Source organism: Nannobrachium achirus (genome assembly GCF_963921795.1).
Source record: "Nannobrachium achirus genome assembly, chromosome: 12".
Lineage (NCBI taxonomy): Eukaryota > Metazoa > Chordata > Actinopteri > Myctophiformes > Myctophidae > Nannobrachium > Nannobrachium achirus.
Genome location: NC_137832.1, coordinates 18,518,126 through 18,531,369, shown reverse-complemented (window position 1 = coordinate 18,531,369; position 13,244 = coordinate 18,518,126). Strand labels below are relative to the sequence as shown.

The window sequence follows — 13,244 nt, the reverse complement described above, 5'->3', positions numbered from 1 at the left end:
ATTTGCCGAGCTGCATATCTGGTACCACTTAAACCCTCTGAAATTGGTAAAAGGTACTTATATTAATAATATACATACTTGATACAGTCTTTTTTTCACTATCAAATGTCTCTGCCAAAAAATAGCTGATCTATAAAGCTCACAGCGCGTCGCAATGCGACGCGTTGTGAGCTTGTAGATCTGCTATTTTTTGGGGCAAATGTTCCGCCCCAGGATAATGGATGTTGGGGGTATTTTGATTATCGCGATAATATCATAAATCGCGATTTATTTTGTCACAATAATCGTGATATGAAATTTTCATATCGTCCCTTCCCTACATCAAAGCTTGCCACCGGTCAAAGAATGGCTTCAGCTTGACCCGTCACCGTTCAGAGATTTATACAATTCATGACATTGCTAATTGCTATAATAACTAATAAATACAGATTTGATGTTTCTAGTTACAATTATAAATGGCATACCCTATTTGAATTCTGGAAATGATTTGAAATGTGTTGAATGGTGAGCATATGATTATGTTTATTAGAACTATAAGTGAAATATCTTGGAACATACAATAGACCTGAAGCTTGAAGGAATAAACAGCCTGTTGATGTTTACCAACAGCTAATCCTCAATTCCTCAAGTTTCCTCAAGCATTCCTCAATTTCAGCCCACTCTCAATGGATGTCATCTAATCAGCGAATGTCATCTTTAACATGTCTTATTCTTTAGAAGACAAATGTTAGAAATACTTCACATCCCATCCATTTGAAACCCAACACAATCGCACCACAAGGCTGCAAATAAAGTCTGATAAACCTAGCAAGAGGACAGTCTATAGTCATATGATTTAACAAAACAAAACAAAATTCAGGTAATGGATTTACATCATCACTGAGAAGTAGACCTACAATATACAAGTATGACTATGAGCGGGATGTGAGTGAAATACATGATTCTTCTTGACATCTGAGGTGAGGGTTATAGTTACTGTATGGCTTAGATGATGTGGATATACGTCATCTCCTAGAAGCGACGAGAGAGGGAAGCTATAGCTACACTAGGTTAGTGGTTGGTCCTGTCACAGTCGAGTTTTTCCAAGTCTTTGAGGGCTTTTAGAAGGCTTGAAGGGGTGAAGAGTTCAGTTGATCCTTAAAAACAAAAAAGATTCATTAGTAAAAAACTATACAATGAAATTAAAATGTCTTATCAAAGACCTGTGGTTGAAAGTGCCTCCGCGACTTGTAGATCCACATTTAAACTCTAAAATCAACTGAAGAGCTGTCCATACTGTCTCCGACCACCAAACCTTTCTTCGCAGAGTTTCGACTTTCCGAAGTGCAGCTTTCCGAACTCTAATTCGGGGTAATGCTTTTCAGAAGTTGCTGCGAGTGACGTAATTTCCGACTAAAAGTTTGGTGGTCAGAGACCGTAACTATGGACAGCTCTTAACTCAGGTTTGGTATTCAGAAGTATGGTAAAAGTTACTTTTTTCTGTTTCTGTAAATACAACACAAGAAACATTTTGGGATGAAAGGGTAAAACTGGACTTCTGGCAATAAAACAAAACAAAAACAGAAGGAGAATGTGGAGAAAAACATCACAGGGAAAGTTCCTGGAGGGAATCAAATTAATTATATGAGACACAACACAGCAGCACATTTGAAATGGAATGATAAATGTAGAAAAGGGGGAAAAGAAAACCCTGTGGGTTTTTATTTTGCTGTTCAAGCCATAAACTAAAAAGAAAATAGTTTGTTATCATTAAGGGTGCTTTATATTAAACTCTTTAATATGAATAAAGAACTGTATGCAGAACCCGTCCAAATGTGGGATATACTATATTTGTTTAATTGAGTGTTTACAGTACTTTGTTACATATTTTATCATTGTATATTGATAATAAACAGAATACACATTGTGAGATGACACATAACAAAGGGAATAAGGTAGGTAGGGTCATTGTGAGATGACACAGAACAAAGGGAATAATAAGGTAGGTAGGGACCTCTTCTAGTAAGCTCATTGAAAAAAAGATGAAGCCTACGAAGTCAAGGATGGTGGCTAGTAGGGGGTTTTATGGGACACACACAGGGAAGTCACATGACTTGTGTATTTACTTCAGGACGTGTTCTTATTCTGCAGGAGGTGGCTCCTCAGAGCCCTCGGGTGGAGCGCTGGGGTCCATGAAGTCTTGGTGCTGGAGCTCCTTTAGGTACTTGGTGGGTGTAAGTAAGTGGGTGGAACCTACAAAACAAAGCCTGTATTCTCAGCTCGGTCTCACTGCTGCATCCCAGACAGTTCTGCTTGAGTAAGTTGCTCTTTGGATATTTTAAAAACTAAATCAAATCATGTGGATCCCAGAATGGCGTGGCTCCAATGTGCATCTGGCACTTCATGTGGCCAGCCTGTGACCTCAGTCATCTGCTGTATGACGTCATTCGTCTATGACATATCTATGATGTACTGTAAGCAGGGCAGGAATTTCATGGAGGCCATGAAGGCAATGGCCGTCGTTGCCCCTCAGTTTGGCCTTGTGCCCCTCAAAACAATGGCATGACCTGAGGCTACAGTGGCCTTAATGTCCCAGCTGACTGTACCACTTTCTCCTCTGTCTCTTTCTGGTCAATAGCCAGTTTTCCATACCAGTTTATGTAGACAGTAGACACTGGAGTCTCATTCTTGTCATGTAGACAGCAGTGGGTTTTTTTTTAACTCCCCCGAGTCCCTATCTTTAAACCGATCCAGTGACTTTGATTGGTGCAGGACTGAGCATGGATCAGATTGTAAATACCATCATCTATCTGTTTCACTGCAGATTAGGCCCTTAAATTCAACAAATTCTTTCAATGGATTAAAATCTTGTTTTATTTGATGGCCTTCCTGCCCTAGCATTTGGCCTTTGTGCCCTCAAAAAATGGACAACACCAAAGGCCAAGTGGCCTTGCCCCTAAAATTACGAAATTCCAGGCCTGACTGTAAGGCTCTAAATTTGGGATCAGTCAGAGTCCCATTGACTTCTTTATTATTATACAATTTAATTTAAATATTTCAAAACATTTAAAATGTGGAAAGAAATGCGTGCTGGTACTTCAGTGGCAACTTAACATATGATATCTCTAAAATTCGATAAGCAGCTAAAATTATATGTCCAGCATTTGAAATAAAGCCATCAATTTATTTCTAACAAAACATTGAAATAAATCAATAGGCCTAAATAAATAACAATGAACTATATTTTTTTAAATGTTCAATGTCTCAGTTTTACAAACTACATTACCTTTTACAAAATAGCAAATAAATAACGAGCATTGAATATTTCAAACATTAATAGTGTTTATGTCAATGAATGCACTCTCTAGGTGATATTATAATTCCCCCAAAAGTCAATGTGTGCATTGAGCGGTGATGAAATTTGAACCGGTATCGAATTGTGCTTATGAGGTACTCTTTTGTGCCTTTCTGGCTGCATCCTGCCACCAGGGGCGTCACAAGGGGGGGAAAAGTGGGACTGAGTTACCAGGGCCCAAGGTGGAGGGGCCTTAATTATTTTATGCTATTTAACTATTGAAAAATAGCAGATATACAAGCTCACAGCGCGGCACCGAGTGCCGCGCTGCGAGCTTGTAGATCTGCTATTTTTGAAAAGTTGTGAAAATGTGTGCAATCAATGTATTTTTTAAGCGAACATTTGTAACTCAAATTTTGCTTCTGGGGGGGACCCTGGAACTAAATATTTTGAGATGGGGGTCCGTGGGCCAAATACATATAATTTTGTGGGTCCTTCACATGAAAAGGTTTGAGCACCACTGACATAGAAACATAGGTTTTTCGAAATACTTTTTAAAAAAATATCAGATATACACACTCGCAGCGCTGCACCGAGTGCCGTGCTGTGAGCTTGTATGTCTGCTATTTTTCAATAGTTAAAGCACAAAATAACGTGTAATAATGCGTTCCAAGTCTAAATGGGTTAAACCCCCTCCCCCTATGAAGAAAATTCACGGGGGGCCCGCAGTGAATGCTTGTACCCAGGGCCCAGGATTTGGTGCGACACCCCTGTCCCGGTGTCCTGCCACTTCTGTCTCTGATATAGTATCCGAGTCACCACAGCACATCAGCTCAATGTGCTTAAAGAGAGAAAGCAAACTCTCTCCCAAACTGCAGTGTCAGCAGTAGGTGAAACATGACTACAGGATTTCCAAAGATCTGTACTGCTCTTCATCAGTACTTTGTTTGGCATTATTCAAATCACAAAAGAGGATTTATACGTTTAATGTATTATTTCTTTCAACCAAGAATATTGTCACTCCCATCCTCACTGGTGAAAAAGCTGTTTGCACTGTACATACAATGCATGCAATCATTACATTGAATTTAGAGTTGGAAAAACTATGGACACAAAAGAATCCTCACCGATAATGGCTTCCCATTTGCCGTTGGCTTGGGTGACTTCATAGACGCAGCGCATCTCACTGAACGATACGCCTCCGATGATGAAAACAATGACCCTGGGACCTGTCTTCAGCTCCTGGGGGCCCTTGTTCTTGTGCCAGTTACCATAGCGAGCGCTAATGAGAGAGAAACAGAGACAGAGATAGAGATTACTGAATCAAGAGGCCATCACTTCACAAGTAACAAGACAGTGCCACAATTTCAAAAACAAATTTAAAATGCAGGTGTCTCTGTAAATTGTCAATTTGCCTGTGCTCTGTCCACCTCACACTATAGTGCCTTGTACCTGATTGTACTTAAAATATAGAGTATGTATGTCTGTGCGCTTGTGTCTCTGCGTGTTTCAATGTGCTCCTCAGTACACAGGCATTACCCCTTGAGTGTATTCAAAGCTTTCTGATAGATTCCATACCTTGATGGGGCACCACTGGATTTGGAGGATGCTTGTCGCTGGGAAATATATGGGAACTGGTTTTTGTCAAGTTTGTCCTCAATAGCATCCTGTAGGAAGACTTTATGTTAATGATGGCAGTTTGCTGTAGCAGACTACAGACTTCCTCTTCTCTTATAGCCTACATCTACAGTATTGTTCCATTGCCATTCCACAATCCACACACAACATATTATATGAAAGACCCTAATATAAAGTATTGTTGGAGGGGAGGGTTTGTTACTGATAGGCCACCAGTTAACCATTTTCAACCAATATAGGTGGAAAGTTTCTAAAATAGCTAAAATTGCAGATCTACAAGCTCATGACGCATTGCTCATGATGCGATGCATCTTGAGCTTGTGGATCAATAGAAAATTAACAGTCTGGATTTGATTGTGCAGGGCTGGTGTGGAACCAGTCAACATGAACAACAAGTCACCACACTCAGTATCAGTGACTACTGTACCTACACCATGAGAATATCTGCATTAAAACCCATTTAGAACGGGTACACATTATTGCGTATCATTATTTTATGCTTTAACTATTGAAAAATAGCAGATATACAAGCTCAAAGCGCGGCTGCGAGCTTGTAGATCTGCTATTTTTGAAAAATCTTAAAAATTTGAATTTTGACCCGATTCTATAAGTGTCTTTTGAATCCTTCTAAGATTTTTTGAAAAACCTATGTTTCTATGTCAGCAATCTGGCCAGCCATCGTCAAAGAAAAGGTCCTTTTCACTTAACTGGAGCTCAGTTAGCCTGTTCTTGAGAGACTACTATGTCAGTGGTTCTCAAGCCTTCTCATGTGAAGGACCCCCAAAATGATATTTATTTGGCCACGAACCCGCATCTCAAAATATTTAGTTCCAGGGACCCCCCAGAAGCAAAATTTGAGTTACAAACGATCGCTTTGAAAAATACATATATTCAAAGATTTGCACACATTTTCACGACCTTTTTCAAAAATAGCATATCTACAAGCTTGAGTGCCGCGCTGTGAGCTTGTATATCTGCTATTTTTCACTGGTTAAAGCATTCAATAATCCTAGGCCCTAAATGGGTTAAGGTTAATAATCATTCAGGGAAAAAAAGAAGATTCAGGGATGAGACGTGCCTCCATGATATCTTTGATGAGTGGAGTCCATCGGGAGAGCTGGTAGGTCTGCTCGCTGACTCTTTCCTTGCGGTCAGGCTTCTTGGTCTTCTTAGGAGGAGCACCCTGCAAGGACAGACGGATAGGGCTGTGTTATATGCTGTGTTATACATTAGCATTAGCGTTATACATTATACATTGTGGGGCGGCTGTGGCTCAGCAGATAGAGTAGGTTGGCCAATGATCCGCAAAACACTGATGCTGACCCTCAAAGCAGCCAAAGGTATGGCTCCTCCATACCTCCAAAACCTGATCAACCCCTACACCCCCACCCGTTCACTTAGATCAGCCAACACAGGGATGCTGACCGAACCCTCGCTAAAAACCCCATGGCAAAAATCCACTCGTCCGAGACAGTTTGCCCTCCTGGCCCCCAAGTTGTGGAATAAACTCCCTGTCGCACTTAGAACAACGGACTCACTCGTTAGCTTTCGCCGTGGACTGAAGACTCACCTTTTCAGACTCCACTAAACCCTTAGCACTACTGAAAAATCAATGACCATACATGAAGCTAGTCAGCATTTGTTTTTTAGGTTTTTTCTTTACTGATTATATTGTGTTTTTTCTAGATAGATAGCCATTTGCATTTGTTATATTGCTGTTGATGTACTGACATATTATCTTGTTTATTATTGTGATGTTTTACCTGCTTATTGTAAGTCGCTTTGGATTAAAAGCGTCTGCTAAATGCCTAAACTGTAAACTGTAATGTATGAATGAATGGACCGTTGTAAAGCGCTTCGAGTTCGCAACTTGCTTGGAAAAGCACTATAAAAATGCAATACATTATTATTTAGCACACTACTTTATCCCAAATGTCCCATAATGCAAAGCGGAAGGTGTCGATGGTTGTTGGAGGGTTTTTGGATGTTGAAAAAGAAACAGCGAGGGAGATGTGTAGGAGGAAATGGGGCAATACAACTTTATTAAGTGGACAATGTAACAAGTGACATAGGTGTGGTTAGTAGGGTAATGTGTGACATAGGTGTGGTTAGTAGGGTAATGTGTGACATAGGTGTTGTTAGTAGGGTAATGAGGCTAGTGCTGTGCTGCTATTATCCAGAATAGATGCTAGGCTATGAAGCTCACCTCAGTGATAATGGGTACGCCCATGTGGGCCATGTTGGAGATGATGTCACTGTCCTCTGGTGGGATGCTGGCATGCTGGAGAAGCTTGCAAAGGTTCTCCTCAGACACACCTGGCACGCACACGCACACGCGCGCACACACACACACACACACACACACACACACACACACACACACACACACACACACACACACACACACACACACACACACACACACACACACACACACACACACACGCACATCGCACAAACACATACACACATGCACACACACGTTGAGCATGCACACAACATGCATGCAGTACACATCACAGACGAATACATGCACAAAATGAGAATGGAAATGTAGTTGCATTGTAAAAGAAATCCATCTAACAAGTCAAAGTCTGTAGCACTGCACACACAATAATATTCATTTTAGTGGTCTTTTTTAACACAAAATATACCCGTTTTTTTTTATACCAGGGCAGTGGATATTCATCCATTGGATGGCATTGGGAAAGGAAACACTACTAGGAGATCACCTTAACCATTACTATTAGTGCCTAACCTTACCTATCAGACTCATGCCTAAATGTAACATAACAGTGCCACTCAGGGACGTGCTGGCCATTGGGAAAAGCGGGACAACACCCGAACGGCCGGTTCATTCTCGGCCGGTCCAGGCCGGGCCATTAGGAAAAAAAATTAACTGTTTGCACAAAAGTAGTGAAAACGGCAGATCTACAAGCACACAACGCCTCGCACCGCGAGGCGTTGTGTGCTTGTAGATCGGCTGTTTTCACTAGTTTAAATCATTTTTTAAATGATAAATACAAAACAAACGGTTTTGGACATACAAGGTTTCCACCCAACAACAACGAAATATAGGCCTAATTCATGTAATTGGCCCACTGGCTTGTCACTTGTCATGATCTGAAATGGCAAATCTTTGAGTAGCAGCAGCGCTATAAAGAGAGATCTCTCTCTATAGCGTGCAATGAGGGCCTCTCCAACTCTTCTTCCCGGGCTGAATCAGGGGCACAGCACGTCCCTGGTGCCACTGCCTTGTGAACCAGCTGCATGTTCTAACCAACCCAGTTCAATCAAATGGCAGAGATTGTGGAGGTTCGACAGCTACTACTACATCCACTACTTTTGTTAAAAATAAGTTATCTACCTTATTCTAAAATACTGTCACTGCATTAAAACACTCAAAACTAAAAAAAAAAAGAGCTCAAACAGCTTGTTAAGATGTACTTATTTTACACTGCAACGTGGCATTATATGAAACAGTTGAGTGCATCTGTGCCACGGTGTGGGGACAGAGGACAGAGTGGCCATCTCACCGTTCTTCAGATAGATATAGAGGAGAATGATGCGCAGCTTGTCAAAGACTGAAACATTGGCATCCAGAAGAATGGGGACGATGACTCTCATGGGGTCCTTAATCTTCTCTCCCTCTGCATCAGTGCCCATTGCCAAGTCCTACCGGAATCACAGAACATATACAAGAGGTGAATGGGGTCTTATAGGGTAGTGGCTCTCAACCTTATAAGGCCCCAAAATACCGTAATCATATTTTAACCACCACCCTGACGAGCACTAAGAGTTGAGGCATTACATTTTGTATAACACGGTTCTATTGTGAAAATAGACAATGTAGATGGTCTATTTTCACAATTTCTGCCCCTACTATTTGACAGTTTGTCCAATGTTTAGTTTGTCATTTTAGAGGTATTAAAAAGTCCTTAAATTGTCATTTTAGAAATGTGTAGATACCCTCTCTATACACTTAAACTTTATGTTGGTTTGTTTACTGTTGAGGGAGAAAACAATGTTGCACACTAAGTTAATCATTTGGGGACCCCCCAAAATACTTTGGGGACCCCCCTGGGGGTCCCAACCCACAGGTTGAGAACCACTATTATAGGGTACCGAAGTTCCACGCCTCAAATACATTTTACCATTAAAAATCCAATTTACTTTTTTAATCACTTAACATTACAACAACAAAAGAAAAACTCCAGACATCTTACTTATATGGTGACCAAGCATAATATGACACCAGAAAAGTAATAACTCTGAAAGGATATTGAAAATACAAGCCTGCCTGCAAAACACAGAGCGTATCAAATGTAATTAAATATCCTATACAATACAGGGACACCTTCCTGACAGAATGCTTAGACTCATATTTCGTGGGCTTGGAGCAAAAAGGGCGTAAGTGACATTTTACATTTTTTCAAAATGTGTGCAAAACTTTGAATATAATGTATTTTCAAAGCGAACGTTTGTAACTCAAATTTTGCTTCGGGTGGTCACTGGAACTAAATATTTTGAGATGGGGGGTCCGTGGCCAAATAAATATCATTTTGGGGGTCCTTCACATGAAAAGGTTTGAGAACCACTGACAGTCTCTCAAGAACAGATTAACTGAGCTCCAGTTGAGTGAAAAGGACCTTTTGCTGACATATAAACATGGGTTTTTCAAAAAATCTTAGAAGGATTCAAAAGACAATTTTTCAAAAATAGCAGATCTACAAGCTTGCAGCGCGGCACTCGGTGGCGCGCTGTGAGCTTGTATATCTGCTGTTTTTCAATAGTTAAAGCATAAAATAATGATGCACAATATAGTGTACCCGTTCTAAATGGGTTAAGTGGTTCAAAATGAAGCGTGTCATTGTGAGTGCAGCCGTCTCACCTGCTCTACACGGCACAGCTTGTCCACAGAGCCCTGGTAGCGGTTCATACAGTCCTCTGCCAGGTGGAGGTGGGTTGAATACTGCAGTCAGGAGAGGAGAGACTATGTTTGTTACAGCGAATATTATATAGAGCAGGGGTTCCCAAACTTTTTTGTCTCAGGGCACCCCATGAATATTTTTTTAATCCGAGGCAGCCCTACATTATAATTTTCACTCCCAGCAGCCAGCACCTTATGTTTATAGCATATCGTTGTTGTCGGGTGGAAACCTTGTATGTCCAAAACCGTTCATTTTGTATTTATCATCTATAAAATAGTGAAAACGGCCGATCTACAAGCACACAACGCCTCGCATCGCGAGGCGTTGTGTGCTTGTAGATCGGCTGTTTTCTCTCGTTTTGTGCGACAGTCTTGTATGCTGAAGCAGGGCTTTGCTTTACCAAAAGACGTACACGTTTGAAACTGGGAGATACAAGGTTTCTGCCCGACAGTGACGATATGTTAGTGATTATGTTGCAAGGAAAACGTTGAGATGATAGCCATTTTGGTTAGAACTGATTGAAAATAACTTTGTAATATTTTTTCAAGTGTCCAAATAAATTCCAAATACTATCAAATGATCTCGCGGCACTGCCGTCGCGGCACCCCAGGGTGCCCCGTCACCCACTTTGAAAACCCCTGATATAGACAACTGTTTAACAAACACTGTGGGTCTCAAGTAAATATAATATTTTTTTCTGCTAATTTCACCTGCGCTGGTTCCAGGGAGACATCACATTTCTCTTTTGGGTGTCAGGCTAATTTAGACCCCTGATTTAGACCAGTGAACCACAACGTTTTTAATTTCAAACACCCCCAGGTTGATGTGCATTAGGCCACAGAACTCCATATTATGATGACAAAAAGCATCACCTGAGGAAGCATAAGCCAAAAGTGTTGTGCACACACACATACTGTGCTCTGCACAGATGTATACGCATATACCTGTATGTGTGCTGTAATACTTATTTAGGCCTAGACATATTGAATGCTTTAACCAGTGAAAAATAGCAGATATACAAGCTCACAGTGCGGCACCGAGTGCCGCGCTGCAAGCTTGTAGATCTGCTATTTTTGAAAAAGTCGTGAAAATGTGTGCAAATCTTTGAATATACTGTATGTATTTTCAAATAAATGGCCAAATAAATATCATTTTGGGGGTCCATCACATGAAAAGGTTTGAGAACCACTGACAGTAGTCTTTCAAGAACAGACTAACTGAGCTCCAGTTAAGTGAAAAGGACCTTTTCTTTGACAATGGCTGGCGAGATTGCTAATAGAAACATAGGTTTTTCAAAAAATCTTAGAAGGACTCAAAAGACACTTCTAATTTTCACGATTTTTCAAAAATAGCAGATCTACAAGCTTGCAGCGCGGCACTTGGTGCCGCGCTGTGAGCTTGTATATCTTAAATAAAAGCTTAAAATAATGATACACAATAATGTATTCTTATAGTTGTGAACCGATGTCGCACAACAGGAATAGCAAGCTCACAACACGTCACAACGTGAGCTTGTGGATCAGCAGTTTTTGCTCATGAGACACTGGCACGTAACTAAGTATGAATCAAGCTTCTCTACTGTACCTTACTGAGTTCCTTTTGATACTGTGGCATCTTCTTGAGCATCTGTGACAGCTCCTTCATTGTCGTCTAAAAAAAATACAAGTACATAAAAAATGTTGAATGCATATCTAGAAAGTCTGTGAGATATCCATTATCTTTTGATTTATTTTAGAGAGTACAAAACAAAACGAAAACTAGTTTTCGTTACTTCAATGGAACCAGTCATTTTGTATATAAAATTGCACTTTCTTTTATTTTGAAGCAGCGGCTATGTGGTTTTTGGAACAATGCTCAAGAACTTGAAGGCTACATAAGACATTTCATTCAAATATGTCTGTGTGAAGGACAGATGAGCAGAGGGATAGGGTGATGGAGTCTGAAAACAGAGACGAGTGTCCTCTACCTTCTCTCCAGTGTTCATCTTTTTACTGGCAGTGAAGTCTTTCAGAGACTTCGTCACAGCTCTGCGTGTGAAAGTCAGAAAGACAGACAGAGAGAGAGAGAGAGAGAGAGAGAAAGAGGGAGGGAGATGTTAACAATGTTATGAAGACATATGTTCCTGGTAATGTGAGCTGTTTTGAGATGAAGATGCAATTAGCGGGTCTTCAAGGTCATCCCTTGCTATTTCCATGACTCATGCAGCCAAATGAGCCAAGATCAAGACAACAGGAGAGAGAGAGAGAGAGAGAGAGAGAGAGAGAGAGAGAGAGAGAGAGAGAGAGAGAGAGAGAGAGATAGAGATAGAGAGAGAGAGGTAAAAGACAGACAGATGGAGAGAAGGGGAGAAGAGATTAAAGAGCAGATATGTTATCTTGGTGCTTTGGAAACATTGATCTGAGACCTTGATTGAAAATAAAAGCCTGTTGAATTTCACTGCTAATGAATAAAGCCTGTTGAATTTAAGTGGAATGGTTTGGTCTTAACTGAACTGAACTGAACAACGGGAAACACAGGGAGAAAAACAAACCGCAAACAAAAGAGAGAATAGAATGAGGAACGTGTTTTTGTCTAATGTCTACCCACAACTAGAGTGAAAAATATACAGTGGTCAAGGCGAGAGAAAAGTGGTTTATGAGAGAAAGAGCTCTGGATAGTCTGGAATACTGATGTTGCTCATCTCTCTCTCTCTCTCTCTCTCTCTCTCTCTCTCTCTCAACTCTCTGATATGTACATGAGTGCATGTGCACGTGTGTGTACGTGCGTGCGTGCATGCATGCGTTTAGATCTGGTGTGTGAATACAATATGTGTGTGCCCTTGCCCTCTCCAAATGTTTTGGTGTGAGTGCCTGCGCGCGCGTGTGTCTTTGCATGACGCTGTGGAAGCCACTCACGCGGACACCTCAGCGATGTGTTTGTGTCTCAGACTCAGCCAGAGGTCATCGTCCTCATCCAGCAGCACCTCCTTGGTCCTCACCTCGCCCATCCCACTGGTCTCAAACCTGACACACAGCACACCAAGAGGTCAGTGTTGATTTTGTCGACTAAAACTATGACGAAAAATGTTTGTCGACTACGTTTTTTTCACTGACGAAAACTACATAAAAACTAAATAAAAACTAAGCTATGATGACTAAAACTAAGACTAAATATATTGACAATTCCGTCAACAAAATAAGAACTAATAGACTAAAATGTTAGGGAGGGACAAGTGGAGAAGAGAGTCATTTTATGTTTGGTTGCTCTCAGGTGTTGCGTGCTGAAAATAGCAGATCTACAAGCTCACAACGTGACGCGTTGTGAGCTTGTAGATCGGCTGTAGATCGGCTGTAGATTTTCAGCACGCAACCAAGTGCAAAATCATTCATTACCATGCCATCAAGGCCTGCCAAAATAGATTT

At 40.9% G+C, this 13,244-nt stretch overlaps 1 protein-coding gene across 1 annotated transcript in view; it reads right to left on the bottom strand.

Annotated features, from left to right (window-relative positions):
- Window positions 1-2,119: 2,119 nt before the first annotated feature.
- The window catches only part of stxbp1b (syntaxin binding protein 1b), a gene marked incomplete at both ends in the record, with an annotated part of 30,886 nt that continues 19,761 nt past the window's right edge, over window positions 2,120-13,244 (bottom strand). Inside the window, 10 exons of the mRNA XM_080739484.1 lie at window positions 2,120-2,232; window positions 4,402-4,556; window positions 4,853-4,941; window positions 5,991-6,095; window positions 7,119-7,228; window positions 8,449-8,587; window positions 9,804-9,884; window positions 11,428-11,493; window positions 11,810-11,870; window positions 12,738-12,845. Coding sequence (XP_080595610.1) covers window positions 2,120-2,232; window positions 4,402-4,556; window positions 4,853-4,941; window positions 5,991-6,095; window positions 7,119-7,228; window positions 8,449-8,587; window positions 9,804-9,884; window positions 11,428-11,493; window positions 11,810-11,870; window positions 12,738-12,845 — 1,027 coding nt within the window. The remainder of the gene's footprint in view (window positions 2,233-4,401; window positions 4,557-4,852; window positions 4,942-5,990; window positions 6,096-7,118; window positions 7,229-8,448; window positions 8,588-9,803; window positions 9,885-11,427; window positions 11,494-11,809; window positions 11,871-12,737; window positions 12,846-13,244) is intronic.